General features: G+C 42.9%; 1 protein-coding gene across 2 annotated transcripts in view; it reads right to left on the reverse strand.

Moving 5' to 3' along the window:
- Positions 1 to 1714: 1714 nt before the first annotated feature.
- Positions 1715 to 20973, reverse strand: part of LOC126263711 (importin subunit beta-1) — a 60476-nt gene continuing 41217 nt past the window's right edge. Inside the window, exons 14-16 of one of the 2 annotated variants that reach the window (XM_049960853.1) lie at positions 7463 to 7683; positions 5170 to 5346; positions 1715 to 4614 (exon numbers count right to left, since the gene is read on the reverse strand). In XM_049960853.1, coding sequence (XP_049816810.1) covers position 4614; positions 5170 to 5346; positions 7463 to 7683 — 399 coding nt within the window. In that variant the 3' untranslated portion in view covers positions 1715 to 4613. Of the gene's footprint in view, positions 4615 to 5165; positions 5347 to 7462; positions 7684 to 20973 lie in introns of those variants that run through there. The other variant, XM_049960852.1, reaches the window with a different exon arrangement.

The raw sequence follows: 20973 nt of genomic DNA on the forward strand, positions 1-20973 counted from the left end.
GTGAGCTTTAAGGATCAAGACAGTGTTCCTTGTCAGACGTTTCCCTTCCACAATGTGCTTTTCTTTTTAAATACAACCACTTTCCCTGTCAAATCACAAATAATTTGCTTCTCACCTTGCAATGTCTTGGTGAGAGTAGTCTGCAGTCAATTTTTGTTCCAGTTTTCCTTTTTCCTTCAGAAAGTCAGCAGCAGTTTGCCTTAAATCAAAGAATTGTTCCAGACATGCCTGTTGACAATCACTGTCCTTTGCAGTAATATATAATGTCTCCATACTTTTTGTTCAGCACCATAAAAAACTGTTACAACTGACAGTGTAATACATGTGACTTCCGCAAAATTACTATTCTTATCACTGATTTCATCATTTGCTCCATGCCTACTAACACGAAATGCTTCTATATGTATAGAACGATGAGACCCAAATAAATCCTTCTTTCGATTACTGTAATTTTTTTCTTTTTTCATTGTTAACTGAATCTTTAAAGTCTTTCTGCATGGTGTTGAAGAGTTCACTAGGAAATCCGCGGTACCCATCAAAGTCCTCTCTAATGTGCAAAGTATTCAACTAAATATATGGTATGTGTGTGTGTGTGTGTGTGTGTGTGTGTGTGTGTGTGTGTGTGTGTGTGTCGCGCGCGAGCGAGTGTATACCTGTCCTTTTTCCCCCTTAAGGTAAGACTTCCCGCTCCCGGGATTGGAGTGACTCCTTACCCTCTCCCTTAAAACCCACATCCTTTCGCCTTTCCCTCTCCTTCCCTCTTTCCTGAAGAAGCAACCGTTGGTTGTGAAAGCTAGAATTTTGTGTGTATGTTTGTGTTTGTTTGTTTTGTGTGTCTATCGACCTGCCAGCGCTTTCCTTTGGTAAGTCACATCATCTTTGTTTTTGAGGGAAACATTAACTCATAAAACAGATTTGTATGAAAGCTAACAGAACTCTCAGTCAAGCTTACGTGCCTTCCCCTGGCTCAGTGCCAATACAGCTAGCTGGATTCAAGAGATAACAATTACTTCGTTTCATCTACAGGATTGCCTATATATATCAAAAGAGCATTTTAAACTATCTTATTACATGTAGCTAAATGTAGAAGTATAAATGTTACTCAACAGATTTCCTTTGCCAGTGTGTATACAATGCCGTGCAAAAGATGACCAATTGTTTTCATTGTCACGTCAACAAGGAAAATATCACTTTATCTAACAAATTATCAACACTCTTCTATATACATCTCATGCACAGCACTATAATCTCATTTTATTCAATAATTTGTGGAACTTATTTCACAATTCGTAACCTTTCTGTCTTGATTTATAATGAAATTTAATTTTATGTTTTAGTACTGCGAATCAAAAGTTCTGTATTATGCTCTTTTAAAAAAAAAAAAAAAAAAAAAAAAAAAAAAAAAAAAAAAGGGGGGGGGGGGGCAAGCCTTACTTGGGTTGCTTAGCGAAGTACACTGATTGCTTACAATGTTAGGAATTCGTTTCTTTTCCAAACACTGTAAGGTTGTAAAGCCCACACCTTTATCCTTATTAAACAGTTGTAAATGCCAAATTGACAAACCTTCAGAAACCTTTAGCGTACTAACAAATTGTTAAACCATTATGGTAGGAAAAACATTATATTTCAATTTCTTCAGTTTATTCATCTGAAATGATTAACTGGAAGCAAGCAGCAAAGAATAATCAAGTGTGGCTGCAGATCCAATTACCAATTTGCTCACTACAAATTTTTATTTGTTTTTGGTATACTTGAAAAGCTTTATCAAAAGATTGCCAGACAATCTATTACATAAACAAACCTACATAAGGAACTTACAAACCTGGTGTTACACATATATGATTACATTTGCCACAAGACTGACATGATCCACCACTTACAGCCTCTGCTGGACAGGGACTTACATCTCCTGTCATCTGCCTGTTATTTTCTATAATTGAATGTCCAGAATAGGTATAAGACACATAAGACACAAACTTTTGAGATTTTACTTTCACTGCAGAAGCTTGGCTAGCAAAAAAAAATAATAAAAAAAAGGAACATTTACATAATCATGCCAGCCTACTTCTGGGCACACTTTGCACAATTTTATTAACATGGTTTAGAACAAAAATAAAAATTATTTAACCCAATTTGTGATTATTTTTTCTTACTTTTATTCTACTAATCCATATTTAAAATGCCTTTATAACTGGTAGATTAAAAGAAATTAACAATGATATTTCTGATCTGGAAACATACTGTCGAATTGTGTAGCTACATGGCAGCTCTACATCAACAGTAACTGATTAAACAGTCATAAAGATTATTAAATTCCATCAGAAGTACAGAAAATTAACAAACAAAATGTCACTAAACTACTAATCATAATAAATCTGTAGAATTCAACTACAAATCTCAGAAAACGAGAGCTCAACCAGATAATATCTGGTCACTGAAAACATGATGGTGGTAGTATTGGATTTAGGGAATGCAGAACAGTTTTAGGAACGTTGAACACTTTTGTTTTATTAATTTGAATTTACAATAGCTATAACTTTTAATTCCCTATGCTGAAGTGCTAATGATTACAGAACGTTTAACTGAGGCCACAAACTGCCTGCATTGTATAATCACTTTATGCGACTTCAATCCAAAGTAACATTTTCAAGCAATACATACGAAAATTAATGCCGTAACATTAATACCTAACCCTCGTATAGCTCCTGGGTTTCACATGGAAGCAAGCAGTAGCAGCAGCAACAGGGAGTGGAAAACTGAAGGGATCACAGAGGAATAATGTCTTGGAAGATTTCCAAATCAATCATTGGAATAGAAGGTTAATGAAGTTACACTCGTACAGGAATTTGTTCACGGTGTTGAACTTTCATGGCACACATTTCCACAATTCTGTCACACTTCCACAAACACACAAGAAGCATCCAAAACATTCACAACAAGGTTTACATATAAAACACATTTGTCAGTCCATTTGTCGTTGGCAAATCAAGCATTCATACTTCTCAAATATTAAATAGCACTCTCAGCAACAAGCATATACACATCCATAAACTAGCACACACTATCATACACTACACATAGGCTCATTGATACAATGCAGTTTACGTACTTCCATGCCTTTGGAAGGGTACTGAACACACTTCGGCTGGCATGTAATTTATTCACAGGCACACAGGGACGCAAGTATCACACATCAGTCAGAAATACACGAGGAGGTCCAAGCTCAATAAGAAATACCATACTTATTCCTGAGTATTTTCACAACGGAAACCAGACTAGCAAATGATAAATGCATAATCTGTTGCAATGGTCACACTCCAGAATCAGCTTAGAAAAATAATGACCCACAACATGAGAAATGTGACCACATAACCAAGCTCAATTCATTTCTATTCATTCAACACCCAATGTGCGGAAATGCTCATGAGGACCTCCTCAAATCACAGAATTTTTTTGGTTCAGGTCAGTGAGTTACCTTGGACTTTTTATTATCTATGTCACCTAAAAACAAGACTTACAAATAGTTACAAATTTACACAACCATCCTTATGGGTTTGTGAAGTAATCCGATAATATGATTACTTACATGCTCCAATAATGAGCAAAACAGCCATCAAACAATATAACGAAACCTGACTCCACTATACAAATTAAACTCAGCAATATATAAAAATATTTCGGATCTCACTTACAGGAAGGTCTAGCAGAGACTCGTTATGAACAATTAAATTGTACAGCGCAGAATTTGTAACATTTACTTACCCCTGATTATAAACTAGGAGTAATACTGACCTGTCCTTTAAAATAGGGCAGACGATAAACGCAACATAATTTTTCATTCATATCAAAGCCACTGAGATCAATTATTCTCAGCTTATTATGCTTTTATAAAGGCACTTCAATCAACAAATTTTCATCACTGAAATAAATATCAGCAGTTAAGTGAGTGATGTGCCTTTTATAGTAAAAAAGTCTCAAGTATCTAACCAAAGCACTTCACATCTTGGTAACAAATCTGACCAGTAAGATATGTCAGTTGCACTGCAACATTTAAACATACTTCCTCTGCTGGAAAATACTGTAATTTTTTCATGTTTACAATTTCCTGAGCAAGAAAAAACACACAATGTGCAGAGGAGGAAATGCGACATGCGTCGATCAGAAGATAAGGCGTACAGTAAGACATTTCTCATTAAAAAATTATATATTTTGTGTAATCAGAATTAGCCTCGAATGATCCACACGCATCTTCTTCCATCCTTCCTCACACTGCATCACATCTTGTCGAGTTGCGTCGATCGGTCGGTCCATAGTCTTCAAGCACACTCTTTCGCCCTGGTAGGTGCGTCCCTCTCACAACAAACAACCAGACACACGCTCGTTCGTTCGCACATACTTCGTTTCCAGTAACTGTGCACACGAATATTTATCACTGTACTATTTTGTTTTCTTTTATTCATTATAAATCAATCGCTCACTCTGTTGCACTGCCTTTCACCCTGGACGAGCCTTCAGAGTGGAGTGGGGATTTGCAGACAACCAAAAGTAGGAATAATATTGAGAAAGTATTTCATCCAAATTTCTTCATGTGGGATTATACATACAGAGGCGGATCTGTAAAGGGAAAATTCTTAGCTTCAGAACCAAAACTGGAAAAACATGAATATTTCTACAAAGACTTAACAATCGTACATTTTTGTTGTGGAGATTGATATTATCTTTCCAGTCTCACTACCATTCATTTTAACATCCATACAACACAAACTCCTCTGCACACCAGTGCCATGAAACAACACTTCGCAAACTTTTCCAGTTAAAGTTACTCTGGATTTTAAATATCAACCAGCAGCTACTATGTGTAGAGTCTAAGCAACATATTACCACCGCAGAAATTACTGTAAGTGTAACATCCTACCCATTTCTGTGACGCTTATAAATAAAGTCTTTATTTTAAAAGGAAATCATCTCATTTCCATTACCTCATAAATTTTAGCTTGAAGAAAATTTGTTCATTATCTTCAAAATGATCAAAATATTAAAAACTTTACACCAACTGCCCTTTAAATGCTGCAATTCATAAAGTGTTACGTTAAGTCAACATTTTCATGTAATGTTGTTTGCATTAGTGTTTCACAGGTTAGAACTAACATGAATAAGTGTGTTACTCACCAACTGGAGGCTGGTGTGGCTGCAGCAGATTTCAGCTTACGCACTTCTCTCGTGGCCCAAGCAGCAAGAGTTTTAGTCTTTGTGACACGGGATCGACGACCCTGCGTCAATAATTCTGTAATGGGCTCCACATCCAATAGCTGTAGCATCTTAGCACCAAATGCTGTACACAGGTCACTGCAATCAATTACAAAGAGAAAAGGTAAGCCGAACACCACCAGGGATAATTCAGTGGACAATAGGACATTCAGATACCTGAGTACCACAGTTATTCAGTTAGCACAATAAAATAATACAGAGTTAAAAAGAATGGCTACCAACAAACACCTCATTGGTTTGACTTGTTTTACATGAGATCATTCCAATTACACTGCAACTTATAAACAAAGACAAAAAATTAGTTTTAAATTTGAATATTTTTAGCATGGAGCAGCAAAGCCAACATCTGTAAAATGTAATTATATTAAATTTCAGCCTCCAGTTGCATAAGCAAAGAACTTTACCTAGGTTTCAGCTATAATAATGTAGCCTTCTTCAGAAATGTCATAATATAAGATTAAAATTAAAACATGCCGGATATTGGCCTTGTCAAACTTGAAATGTTAGTACTACAGTACATAGTCAAAAGACTGCGTCACTTCTACTAATGTTTTGCTGATAGGCCACACAAACGGGCCAGACAGGTGGGCCGCGGGTGCAGAGTCTTAACAGAGTTATGACATGTTTTAATGTTAATCTTATATTATGACATTTCTCAAGAAGGCTACATTATTATAGCCAAAACCTAGATAAAGTTTCTTTGCTTATCCAACTGATGGCTAAAATTTAATATAGTTTTAAATTTTCCAAAATTGATCATGTTTTACTGTAGTAATAACATGGTAAAATTACTTTAAACAACACTAAATTTAAATAATACTCCAGCCATCAGAAACTCATTATGCTACTAATATGAATCTCATTTTCAATAAATTCATGCTGGTCTACATCAAAACAAAGCATACAAATGTAAACTAACTATAAATAGTACCTCATATACAGTAGTGTTATGAAAATCGTCACACAAATTCTCTGTCAGTATTAAAAAAAGGGGGCGGGGCAGGTTGTTGTTTAATGCTGAAAATAGTAATCCATTGGTCTACTTTCTGTAAAATAATGATCTGACTAATGCTTTTGCTCTATGTTGCAAAATACCAACAAGCACTAAACGAAGTGCCAGAAATTGAACACAACAACGAAGATAGAACAGTGGGCATTCACATTTCTAAAAGCTTCTCAATCATACTTGACAACACATGGTAATTTTTCTTAGTATCTATTCCTTAATGACCTAAATCATGTGAACAACTCCCAAACCACTACATTGATTCTTTAACACACAAATACACTGAAACACAGGTTCATAAGATGTTTGTAACAATAAGTTTAAGCAAAAAGATTTTCAACATTTATACACATGTTGTTTGTATCTCTGATTTCCAGCTTAAGGCAACTTATTTCTCATTCTGTACAATCTCTGGAATGTGTATGTTCCTGCTTCATGTTTGTGCACCATTTAATGATAAAAATGTATATTTATACTGACACTCAGGTTTCTTTCTGTTAGAACACCTTTTAAGAAGCTATAATATTTTTTTTACAATTTGTAATCCCATTTCCTTTTTATAAAAACAAATGATGAATTATACCTTGTTTCTAGTTAAATGAATTTTAAAACAATAGGTCAAGTCACATTCAGGAAACTAAACTGAAATGTAGTCTACTGATCCACCTGAAGATGAGGATGTATGCCTCAAAATACACAGTGGGAGAAAATAAGCGACTGGTACAGTTCACCGTTTTAATTTATCTTTTACATGACATTTTTAAGTTCTACTCTTCTTATTTTATCATTCGACATGCAAATGATAAAAGCAAACAGTAACAATATATTAATACATTAAAAAGTGAGATGTAATAAACTGTGACTGCAGGAATTCTGATTGACTAAACTATAACCTACAGTTAAAAGTGCTCTACTGTGACACGTCAAGACTATTGAGTTTCCTAAAATTTGAGATAAAAGCTATTTCACAGAAGCAGTATAATAACGTTATGCCCATTTTTCTCTCTAAAATAGTTCCTCTGAGTAGTAGTTGTTGTAGTAAATCACATTAACAGACAAACTAATATTTCAATTCAACAACAACTATAGTAACTAAAAAATGTTACGTAATACTCCATGCATCGAAAGATAAAGTTTTAGAGCAAGGTAACGACTACCCTCACAAAAACCATGGCAAATGATACAAACCCAATGAGTCCTGCACAGCATGCAACATTGCTGTCATTTCTATCAGCATCTTGAGCAATAACTGTTATAAACTGTACAATATATGGCACATGTGGTTCCATAAGCTGAACATCTGGGCTTGGAGTCTGGCCGTCACCTTTCAAGCCTTGTACAATACCAGTATAGGCTTCCAACACACCTTCACGTAAATCGTTCAGGTAATCAATCATGTCAAAATCATTCTGAAAAAACAACGAACATTGTTGCAGAACATAGGAAAATCTGACTATCCATCTTATGTTCTTTCACAGTAAGTAGGTAACATTACATAGATACATATTAATAACCCAAAGGTTGCTTTTTAAATTATTCTTTACTGTAGAAGTGTTCCAGAGAAAGGCAGATATACAGACCTAATGGAAGAGCTGGGAACTATCACATTACACTAAAATACCAAATTCTTTTTTGAATGAACAAATCTAACTGAAAAAAGTACAGGTTAGCAATGTTTTACATTGCCATTTAATCTTAATGCATTGCAGTTCCATGTATTATGTACCCAAGCACCTCTCCAGGGGACACCACCTTGACAAAGCACTGTCAGTGCGGGTGGAGAGGCTTGCGTATCTGCGGCTATGCCAAAGGTCGAGGACCTACTGCCGGAAAGGCCTCAGCCGATGGATCACACTAAGAGTGTCCCACAACATCCCTTCTTCCCTATCCACTCCTAGTACTACCCTATTCCCTGACCCAACCCAAGGTGTGATGCGATCCGTACCGAGGGGTGCCGTGGCACATGGGAAAATGTGTCGCAAACGGAGTCTCAGGGATACCCGGCGACCTCCCTGAGTAATTAGCCTTACACCGCGCGGGGTATTTGTGGTGTGGACCTTCTAGATCCCCAAATCTCGTGTGACCGACATGGACATGATTACAGAAAAAGAAACAAATTGAGACCTCAGATACCCAAACATCGGGGACTGAACCGATGGAAGGCACTTACACTACTGAATCAGGGTCTAGACCTGAGCCAGAAATGGGAACTGCAACCGAGAAGCTAGACCAGATTAAGAACAAAGCCCGTTTATTGTGATTAAAAACAGGCAGACACTGAGGACAGATCCCTATGGTACCCCTTTCTCCTGGACTCGGGAGGAACTATGAGAGGCCGCGACTTGCACACGGAAGGTACGATACGACAGAAAATTTCGGATAAAGATCGGCAGAGGGCCCCGAAGACCCCATCCATGAAGCGTAGAAAGTACGTGATGACGACATGTCGTATCATACGCCTTCCGCATGTCGAAAAAGACAGCGACCAGGTGCTGACGGCGGGCAAAGGCAGTACGGATGGCCAACTCCAGACTCACCAGATTGTCGGTGGCGGAGCAGCCTTTACGGAACCCACCCTGACACGGAGCCAGAAGGCCCCGAGACTCCAGTACCCAATTCAACCGCCAGCTCACCATCCGTTCAAGCAACTTGCAAAGAACATTGGTGAGGCTAATGGGACAGTAGCTGTCCAACTCCAGAGGGTTCTTTCCAGGTTTCAAAACGGGGATAACAATACTTTCCCGCCATTGCGACGGAAACTCCCCCTCGACCAAAATACGGTTGTAAAGGTCGAGGAGGCGTCGCTGGCAGTCCACTGAAAGGTGTTTCAGCATCTGACAGTGGATGCCATCTGGCCCAGGAACAGTATCAGGACAAGCGGTGAGGGCACTGCGAAATTCCCACTCACTGAATGGAACATTGTACGATTCAGGATGGTGGGTGCGAAAAGAAAGGCTCCGACATTCCATCCGCTCTTTAATGGAGCGGAAGGCCAAGGGGTGATTGGCAGAAGCGGAATTCAGAGCAAAATGCTCTGCCAAGCGGTTTGCAATGACGTCGGAATCAGTACAAACTGCTCCATTCAGTGAGAGCGCAGGGACGCTGACGGGGGTCCGATAGCCATAGAGGCGTTGAATCTTGGCCCAGACCTGCGATGGAGTGACATGGAGGCCAATGGTGGACACATACCGCTCCCAGCACTCCTGCTTGCATTGGCGGATAAGGCGGCGGGCTCGCGCACACAGCCATTTGAAGGCGATAAGGTGTTCGATTGAGGGATGTCGCTTGTGACGCTGGCGCGATCGCCTGCGATCTTTAATCACTTCAGCAATCTCAGGCGACCACCAAGGCACAGTCTGCCGCCGAGGGGACCCAGAAGAACGCGGAATGGCAGATTCGTCAGCAGTAACGATGCCAGTGGTGACCGATTGAACCACCGCATCAATGTCATCACTAGAGAGAGGCTCAATAGCGGCAGTGGAGGAAAACAAGTCCCAGTCAGCCTTATTCATAGCCCACCTGCAAGGCCGTCCAGAAGACTGACGCTGTGGCAGACAGAAAGATCGGAAAGTGGTCACTGCCACACAGGTCGTCATGCACTCGCCACTGAACAGACGGGAAGAGGCTAGGGCTGCGGATCGAAAGGTCAATGGCGGAGTACGTGCCATGCGCCACGCTGAAGTGAGTGAAGGAACCATCATTTAAAAGCTAAAGATTGAGCTGTGCCAATAAATGCTCAATGGTGGCGCCTCGACCTGTCGCCACTGACCTACCCCACAGAGGGTTATGGGCGTTGAAGTCGCCCAGTAACAAGAAAGGTGGCGGCAATTGGGCTATCAGCGCAGTCAGGACATGCTGCGCGACATCACCATCCGGTGGAAGGTAAAGACTGCAGACGGTAACAGCCTGTGGCGTCCACACTCGAACAGCAACAGCCTCTAAATATGTTTGTAGAGGGACAGACTCGCTGTGAAGAGAGTTAATGACATAGATGCAGACGCCACCAGACACCCTTCCATAAGCTGCCCGGTTCTTATAGTAACCCCGATAGCCACGGAGGGCAGGGGTTCGCATTGCTGGAAACCAAGTTTCCTGAATAGCAATGCAGAAGAAAGGGTGAAGGCTGATAAGTTGTCAGAGCTCAGCTAGATGGTGGAAGAAACCGCTGCAGTTCCACTGCAGGATGGTATTGTCCATGTCTGAGAAAGGCGTGACGGGGCTTGGGAGGCAGATTACGCCGCTGGGTCACCTGCTGACTCCAATTGAGCACCGGTGCTAGCGCTATCCATGGCGTCTGAGGGACCGGCGAGATCGAGGTCCTCAGCGGACACCAGAATCTCCACCTCATCCTCAGAAGCAGAGCTTTTAGGAAGCGATGGGACAGGTGCCACAGCAATGTCATTGGTCTTGGGGACTTTCTTCTTTTTCTGCTTGTCGCGCTGTGCCTTCGGTGGTTCAGGCTTCATGGGCTTCACTGGGTCAGTCTCAGGGACGGACGACGACCGTGAGGCCCTACGACCAGGGACTGGTGGTTGTTTCAGCCACTTGCGGGTGTCCGCTTTTCCACTGGTCGGAACTTGCGAAGGGAGGTCCCCAAGGGACCCCTTCCTGGTGAGAGAATCCAAAGAAGTCTTACGCTTCTCTGGCTGGGAAGGAGGAACTGATGTCCCCGATGGTTTGGGGGGGTGTTGCTCCTGAAGTAGATGGAGCAGGAGCAACAGAGAGTGAAGTGCCCCCCACAACCAAGGGGGGCAGTGAAGTCTGACATAGCTGAGAGGCCACTGTACGTGATTACACGGAAGTGGATCATACCGGTGTTGCAGCAGCGGCATGACTTGTTGGCATTGGCACAGGATGTAAACGCTCATATTTCCGCCTAGCCTCGGGGTAGGTCAGGCGGTCCAGGGTCTTATACTCCATTATCTTCCTTTCTTTCTGGAAGATCCCACAGTCCGGCGAGCAGGGGGAATGGTGTTCTCCGCAGTTAACACAGATGGGAGGCGGAGCACATGCAGTAGGGATGCGAAGGACGTACACAATCTCGACATGTGATGCCGGAAGTACAGCGGGATGACATGTGCCCAAACTTTCAGCATTTAGAACACCGCATCGGAGGAGGGATATATGGTTTCACATCACAGCGGTAAACCATCTCCTTGACCTTTTCGGGTAAAACATCACCTTCGAAGGCCAAGATGAAGGCACCGATGGCTACCTGATTATCCCTCGGACCCCGATGGACGCGCCGGATGAAGTGAACACCCCGTCGTTCTAGATTGGCGCGTAGTTCATCGTCGGACTGCAGTAGAAGATCCCTGTGGAATATAATACCCTGGACCATGTTTAAACTTTTATGGGGAGTGATGGTGACGGAAACATGCCCCAACTTGTCACAAGTGAGCAACCTCCGTGACTGGGCAGAGGACGCTGTTTTGATGAGAACCGACCCAGAGCGCATTTTGGACAAGCCCTCCACCTCCCCGAACTTGTCCTCTAAATGCTCCACAAAAAACTGGGGCTTGGTTGACATAAACGATTCCCCATCAACTCGCGTCCACACGAGGTACCGGGGTGAATAATCTCCACTGCCTTCTTTAGCCATACGTTCCTCCCATGGAGTGGCCAGGGAGGGAAACTATCTCTGATCAAATTTCTTTCCATTGAGGTTAGACCTCGATCGCTTAGAGACTGCTGGTGGAGGCCGACCAGCGAGAGATGATGTACCACGCTTCATTGCGGGTCATCCGCCCTGATGCCACCCACTCCAACCAGGGGCTCTCCCCACGGGCGCCACCCAGCCACAGCAAAGACCACCTGGCAGGATGGCCTTTGCCAGGAGTCCCGATGCCCCAGAGGGATAGGCATCTACTCCTCGGCATACGTGGGGAGGTAGCAGCTCAGGCATCAGCAATGTGATCCCTGTGTTACAAGAACCCTATTTATACAAAGGGGGTGTATGAGGCACTGGAGGTAAGCTGATCTATGCTAGAAATCTAAGAAAATCCAGAACACGCATCTATGTTAGAAACGGCATTTCTTTCATGCCAATGATAGATTTCTGCTCTAGCGACTTAGTGACCATCAAAACGCAGCAATGTGAGGAAGGTATCATGAGGGAAATTGTCTTGGCCTCAGCATACCTTCCTTACGAAGACAGTTCTCCCTCTCCCTTGGAGGTGAGGAGACTGGTAGAGACTTGCCGTCGGCAAGGTGACCAACTGCTGGTGGGGTGCGATGCCAATTCCCATGACCTAATGTGGGGCAGCAAGGACACTAACAGTAGAGGTGAGTACCTACTTGAATTCCTCTTAGCTAACAACTTGGAGGTCCTGAGTAGGGGCAATGAACCTACATTCAGGAATAGCAGAAGGGAATAAGTAATTGACATAACATTTGGTTCCATGACGATGGGTAGCTATGTCAAACAATGGCATGTGATGTTGGAGCCATCCTCATCGGACCACATGTACATTAAATTCAAGGTTGAAATGGGAATCAGACAGACCATGACTTATAGAAATCCCAGGAAAACAGACTGGGAGACATACAGGAGAGAAAACTAAAACCACGATAAGGAAGCCAGTAGAATTTGAGGAAGAAGCAGAGGCTGTTACCTCTGCCATAGTGACCTCATATCAGGATAACTGCACAATCAGCATGAAGTGCACAAATAGGAGTGTTCCTTGGTGGAATAACAAATTGGAAATGCAAAGAAAACAGGTACAGAGACTGTTTAATAGTGCGAGACACAAAGGACAATGGGCTAAATATCGTGAGGCCCTTGTCAATTACAACCTTGCAATAAGATAAGCAAAGGAGGCATTCTGGAAGGCATTCTGTGAGGAACTGGAAGGTGCGGCTGCACAAGCCAGACTTCACAAGATTCTCACTAGAGTACCAACTAACTCAGGTGGTGCGTTGAGGAAGGAGGATGGGGAATATACAAAGATAGCACATGAGACGCTGGAATTGCTCCTCAAAACTCACTTTCCTCAATACGCTCTGCCGGCTAACACAGACCAGTATGTGACCCCAGAGAGAGAACGGTTCTCAGACACTCTAAGAGAGGACTGGGAATCGGCCAAGGAGTGTGTGAACTTCAACAAAATCCAGTGGGTGGTGGGAACATTCCAGCCGTTGTCACCTAGCCCAGATGGAATTTTTCCAGCTCTCCTGCAACAGGCAGGACGAAAGCTTATAAGAATCCTATGCAGGCTATTTAGGGTTAGCTTAGCAGTAGGAATCATTCCCAATGTTTGGAGGGCAGTGAAGGTTGTCTTCATTCCAAAGCCAGGGAGAATTGATCATACCAAGGCCAAGGATATGAGACCAATCAGTCTGTCCTCCTCCAGTCTCTAAACACTGGAAAAACTGGTTAATGTATACGTTGGGGAGAGGAGGCTATGTAGGGTCCCTCTACACCTGAACCAACACACATACCAACCAGGTAAATCATGTGAAACAGCTCTCCACCAACTCATCGGGAAGGTGGAAAAAGCATTTCACTTCCAAGAAATAGCCCTCTGCATCTTCCTGGATATCGAGGGGGCCTTTAGCAACACGACCTTCGATTCCATGGTAAGGGCAGCAGAGGTGCATGATCTGGGGACCACTATATGTAGGTGGACCAGAGCCATGATTAGTGGAAGAAGGTAGAGGCTACCACGATGAATGAAAAGATGGTAATTAAGACCACTAGAGGCTGCCCACAAGGAGGAGTTTTGTCCCCTCTATTGTGGAATCTAGTGGTGAACGAACTCATTGAGGAACTAAATTCCAGACAATGCTTCTGCCGAGGACACGCAGATGACCTTGTCATAGTAATACTTGGCAAATTCACTGATACAGTTAGGAATATGGCACAAGGAGGGTTGGACATTGTGCAAAAATGGTGCATTAAACAGGATCAGAGAGTTAATCGTAAGAAGACTGTTCTGGTGCCATTTACGAAGAGACATATTCAGCATGCAAGTTGGAATCTAAAGCTCTTCAATGAAACTCTACCTGTGAAGCGGACAGTGAAATATCTAGGGGTAACCTTGGATGAGAAGGTAACTTGGACCCCTCATATTAAGAGTATCTGCTCCATGGCAAAAAGCACTTTAGTGAGTACTAGGAGGGCTTGTGGCAAAAACTGGGGGTCTAAGCCCCAGGGGAATGCACTGGATATACACCACAGTGGTTAGACCTAGGATTTCCTATGGGGCCCTAGTGTTGTGGAAGAAGGTAGAACAGCGGGTTGCTGCTAAAGAGCTTGCTAAGGTGCAGAGATTGGCCTGCTTAGCCATAACGGGCGGAATTAGCAGCACACCAACCGCTGGAATGGAAGCCATGCTGGACGTGCCTCCACTTCACCTTTGGGTTAAGATGGAGGCAGCAGCTGGGCCATACAGACTTAAAACTGGCATAAACTGGGTCTCATTTGGATATCCAGAATCACACACTAACATAGTGAGTGAGGTAAATATAGGTATAGCTGGGGAAATGCCCGCTGACTGTATAATAATATAAGTAGGTGCTACAATGATCGTAGCATCTACATCTATTCAGACAGCCAGACAGCCCTGAAATCATTGGCAGCTCCTGCAACAAGATGTAAGATTGTTGCAGATTGCCACAGGGCTCTGGTGGAGCTAGGAGGAAGCAATAGGGTGTACCTAGTATGGGTCCCTGGCCACTCAGGGATCTGTGGCAATGAACAAGCCGATAGATTGGCTAGGATAGGGGCAACAACTCCATCTATTGGATCGGGACCTGTCTTGACAATCACCAAATTAGAACTACGGAACTGGCTTAGGAAACAGCACGTAGGATATTGGACCAAGGTCCATAAACAAAAACATGGTAAGGTAATGATGCCCAATCCATGTTTTAAAAGAAGCTCTGTAATCCTGGGTTTGAACAGGAAAGAGATCAAACTCATGACTGGACTGATGACCAGTCATGGGAACTTCAAAAAACACCTACACACAATGGGTATAATGGAAGAGGACCCTAAATATAGGATCTGTGATGAGGGTGAAGAAACTGCATTACACCTAATCTTTGAATGCATGGCATTGGAGAGTAAAAGATACAGAATCTTCGGGACAACTAGACCTGAAGAAATTGTGTCTAACAAATAACTGGTAGAGGGACTCCTTGCACTATTTAAGAGCACTGGTTGGCTTTACTAGATATACAGGGAGCGATACCGCACAATAAACCTAGTTTCTGTGCGGGCAGTGGCGGGTTGGACCTAAGCTGTTTTAGCTCTCCTGTTAAAATCAAATCAAATGTACCCAAGCAGAGTTACAGTTTAGGATGGATTGCGGTACAACAACAGAAATGCATGACCTGAATTTTTGTATGAGAGAAATGGAAACCTTGGGAAAGAGCCCATGCATGGGCCCACTGGATGGCACCTTGGAGCTGGCATTCAGCAGAAGTGGTAGTGGGAGCTGCACCAAATGCGAAAATCATCAATGTACAACACAGGGACAACCAGTGGCCCAACAGGGGTCAGTAGCCCCATTGATGGTGATGTGGAAGAGAGTGACACTGAACACACATCCCTCTGGGGCACCAATCTCTTGGACCCGTAGGCAGCTGCATGAAGTGCTAACTAACTGGAAACAACTGATAGGATAAAAACTGACAAATAAAAATCTAAATCTGAAGGGGACCTTGAAAGCCCCAGTCATGAAAGTAAGTAAAATGTGATGACACCATACAGTGTCATACATCTAATGCAGGTCAAAGAGGACTCTTAGAAAAAGACTGTCGGGTTGCTGCTTCCAATCTACGCATATCAACAATTGTGGATTGTCCCTCCTGGAAACCACGAAGACAGGGAGCCAAAAGGCCCAGAGATTTGAGAACCCAGCATAATCTGCAGGCAACCATCCTTTTAGGCAGCTTACGGATCATGTTTTTCAGAGTAATCCTTAGTGTGATGGTCACAATAATCAACTGGTAACTGTCAAGAGACATTGGTCTCTTGCCTGTCTTAAGGAATTGGACAACTATGCTATCTTGCCACTGCAACAGAAAGACACCTTGGAGCCAAATACGGTTGAAGTCCCTGAGGAGATGATGTCCTTGGGGAACATTCAGATGTTGGATCATCTGATAGTCAACTGAATAAGGGTCTAGGGCCATGTCGTGATACGAGGCAAGAGCCTGAAGTAGTTCCCAGTCACTGAAGGATTCAGCTTGGCGGGAAGTGAAAGATAAGGGAATATCTTATACTTGTTGCATCTGCCGTAGAAATGTACCTGGTAAGGAAGAGGATGCCGATGCTGTCACAAAGTGGGATCACAAGGTATTCCAAAAGAACCGATGAATCAGTAGAAAGACACGAAGACCAGAAACAGTTGCTGATCATTGGTGGCCTGTGAGGCCCACACCTCAGATGAAGAGGCATACGTCCCCAGGGAGGAGACAAGACTCCCAGCATTCCTTCTTAATTTGCTTGATTAAGCAGCAAGCCTTAGCACAAAGTTGCTTAAACGTGATAAAGTTGGTCTGCAAATGATGTCTGAATCACTGCAGGTCTCATCGGCAATCCTGAATAGCTACTGCAAGGTCTTGGGCCCACCACAGTATAAGCTGTTGGTGGTAGTGGTGGTGTGGTGTTGTTTGTAGAAAGGGGAATAGCAGTTCCAGTGGTGTGGATGATCACGTCGCAAACATCTTGTACAACCTCACCAATAAAACCTGACAAAGAGGTGGGAAATGTAAAAGCAAAGTCAAGCAAAGGACAGTTGACTCTGTGAAGTACCTAACGTAGTAGACAGTCAGTCAGTTTGGCGGTGGCAACGACATGACAGGATCACCAATTTCCACTGAATGATTAATATGACTGGTGGCCAGGTTAGGCGTGAAGGGGCCAGAAGGACAAGTCATGCCACAGGATCAATGCCCTTCACAAATGGGGACAGAACCACAGCCACAAAATGTTGGCTCACAATCTTACAGTGTGGTGCCTCCAGGGGCTCTGGAGGAACCTTGTCCTGATTCGATTTTGTTCATGGGGATATCTGCATTAAGTGTAGGGACAGATGAAGAGCAGACTGCCCAGGGACCCACAGGCTGTGGCTCCTTCAGCCATCATTTGGCATCAGGCCTCCTGGGAGAGGTATCCCGAGGAGGGCTTGTCTCCTGTAAACACGAAAAGAAGGAGAATGTTTCTTCAGCCAGGTGCGGGAAGTGGATCCTGAAGAAGGTACCATGAGAACCATTGTAGAGGAAGATTGTGAAATCTGGTTTGGGAAAAGTGGATTGGAGGGGGGTGGCATGGTTATGATATTAGCATAACTGATAGTCATATACACAAGTTACACACATTCAGTATAAAAGAACAGACATTCCATAGATTTGTATTCATGGATCTTCTATTCTTTCTTGAAAACTAGACTACTGACGAACATGGAGGGTGATGTTCTGCACAGTTGACACACAAAGGTGGATGTTCACTACGACCAACTTCGGAGAGTGATTGCCCACAGTTGCCACATTTTGGATCCGCCATGCAGGGGGATGACATATGTTCAAAGAAACATCTAAAGCACTTCAAAGGCTGCAAGACATACGGTTTCACATCATCACACCATGACCTTAACTTTCCCCATGAGGACACGCTCCCCCCCCCCCCCCAAAGCCTAAGACAAAGGCACCCATATTCGTACAATTATCCTTGGGCCCTTTTTGTATGCAACTGATAAAATGTGTGCTTGCCACTGGAAAGCAGCCTGGAGCTCCTAATTTGGTTCAATTGTAAGACCTCTATGGAAGATGATTTCTTGGACCATTTTCTAAGTTTAGGTTGGGACAATGGTCACACATCACCTAGATGATCACGTAACTGGAGAGCTGTAGAAAGGACAGCAGAGGAAGCTTTAATCAATAACAAACCATTTCGCATTTTTCCCAGACACTCAACAGTAGAAGGCTAGGCTTGCAGCACAGAGAGGGAAGTAGCACTGCAAGGGCTGGGGCCCTGTGAGGGGAAAGCACATATTCGCAAAAGTCACGCGAACCACCAGGAACGGAGAGGGGGGGGGGGCGTACATGGGGAATGGGAGGGGGAGCCTTGATAAGGAGAAGGGATTGATCTTACCGATGGAGGAGATGACAGACAGTGTAGCCAAAATATCAGATTTGTGCAAAAGAATGATTTGCAAATAAAGGAAGGTGGGGGACAAAGCTGTTCAGAGATGTGCTCACAATGAGTATTCATCATATAGCGGAGAAGCTGAGTCGCTATAGACAGAATAAAAAGATTCACACAATCATAGCTTTCGGCCTTTGTCAGCAGTAGACACACACATACAACACACATGCACACTCACGCAAACGCAACTTGCACACACATCTGCAGTCTCAGAGAGCTGAAACTACACTCCAAGCAGCAGCACCAGTGCATGACAAGAGTGGCGACTGGGTAGGGGTAATGAGGAGGCTGGGGCAGGGAGGGGGAGGGATAGTATGGTGGGAGTGGCAGACAATGAAGTGTGATAGTGGGGGGAGGGGCAGCGGCAGGGGGGGGGGGGATGCATAAGTGCACAGATGCCATAGTATTCCTAAGGAATGTGAATCTAACTTAATACAAATAGTACAGCTAGCAAACTTCTTGTGACAAGGCAACTTGTAACGCCGGAAATGCATATCCTCCTATTTCCATCTATTGCACTGCAAATTTTTTTCCTTATTTTGTTACCTGAAAATATAACATTTCTGTGTCTTTGAATATTGTAATTGTTTTACTATTTGTATATATATGCATTTATGTCGATGTATAATTGGTTTGTTTTGTGAATATTATTTGTATTTATACGCTGGGTCCGGCCTAGGGAAAACTATACTATCGAATGAATACATTGATAGGTCGTGTGGAGAACGCAAGTGTTTAGGATCTTTGGTAGGGTTAACTCTGCCGCGTGGAGTGTGGGCTGAGCAGAAGGAGTCTGGCTGGAGTAATGCAGTGGAGCAGGTGTGTTGTGTGACGCTCCCGGGGTTTGGCAGCAAGTAATTGCGCTCGACTTGCTATTTTAGTTTCTGATACAGTGTTGCGGACGGGAAGCATTAGCTGGCGCACATCAAGAGCCCGTTTCGCCTGGTGACAGTGTCGAGAAGAAGGCGCGCCAACATCCAGCTTCTGCAACAGCGACGGCCGACAATGAGTGACTGTCGCCACCTCCTCGATCGACTACTTCAAACCTTCAATCAACCAACAAGGAAGACTAAAAGCACGTAAAGTTTCAGAACTGTATGGCAGACCTCAGCTTTTAAAATTGCTGCATCACAAAATTACAGCAACTTAGCATGAACCTCTGTTGCTCATTGTCCCAATTGCATTGCCAAGCAGGGTCCCTTCCTTTTCCGAAATGAACCCGAGTGTCGTTGAAATTCAAACGCCAGCATTAAAGTAATATAATTCGATTTCACTGCTTTAATTTCAAAGTTCAGTTAAGGTATTCATAGCTGACTACAATATTTAGATTACACAAGCACAAATTAAGAGTGCAAGTTTTGTTAGCATATTTTAGCTTACCTGTGACTGCAGCTCAGCTTGGTACGTACTAAATTTTACTATTGTTAATTGTTCAGAATCATTTAATTCAAGTTCGAAGTTAAATCTCTTATTTCTAAACCACGTAGATTCAAGTAGCTTTTGAAATGATTGTTGAGGCAGCCCAAGACTAACTGTATTTTACTGAATTTCGATATGCTTCAGAAACAAAGTTCACTATTAATTTCAGTCACTAAATTAACTTTCAATTTTCTGGTTTTATTAATTCTTTTGCTAAATGAAGTCAGAGTGTAGCGAAATTTATTACTTCTGACAAACTTTCAGTTTTCACACTACACGTGTCAACCTTCAGTTGCCACGCTTCTAGTGCTAATTATATGTGTAATAATCTTTCTTTTTCAGTTACTATAGTAATTGTCCTTAGGACTGGCGACCGTGATTTCCCCCAAATCTCAAATATCTAATTACTGCTAGTTAATTGTTGACGTAACGGCCGCACATTTACTTTCTTTATTAACTTTACCCCTTTTCAAAATTAATTTCCACCAGTTTCATTTGCATTTTTTCTTTCATTTAGATGTAACCCTTTCCTCCCTCTTTACCGACAGATTAACTTCGGTGACGATTGCTTTTCCCAAATTTCCATTAGGTACACGCGGTTTAATTTTTCACTGTCATTAAGGTCGATAAGTGATGGGGAGGTTACACGTGGCAACCTGGTGGCAGGACAATCTTCGGATTTGAGGTTGTTCTGGACACGAATTTGGCATTGTGCAAATCTCGTAACAAAGTACTGGTTACGAAATGGTTGATACGTCAACGAGAATATTAGTGTGAGGAATCCTAATTAGATTTGAGATTTGTTATTTATACTGAAAATTATTAAAATGAGTGAAGGCAACAATTACCAAATTTTGGTAGACTTGGATACGGAACAATCGGTCGAACAGTGGGAAACGCGCACCGCGGTACCCGTTGTTCAGGGGCAGGCGGCTAGCATGAAAGACGCGACCGCCGAAACGCAACAAAGAGCAGAAATGGAATTCCAAACTTTAGAAAATGTTTTGGAATCTGAAGTGACAATCAAATCTGTACCCCTTGATGAAGAATACGGGGGGGGGGGGGGGGGGGGGACAATTAAAGAAGAAGCCGCTACGGAAGTAAAACCGGTAGTTTCTGGGAATTT

This window comes from Schistocerca nitens, chromosome 6, assembly GCF_023898315.1.
Source record: "Schistocerca nitens isolate TAMUIC-IGC-003100 chromosome 6, iqSchNite1.1, whole genome shotgun sequence".
In the NCBI taxonomy this organism is placed as follows: domain Eukaryota; kingdom Metazoa; phylum Arthropoda; class Insecta; order Orthoptera; family Acrididae; genus Schistocerca; species Schistocerca nitens.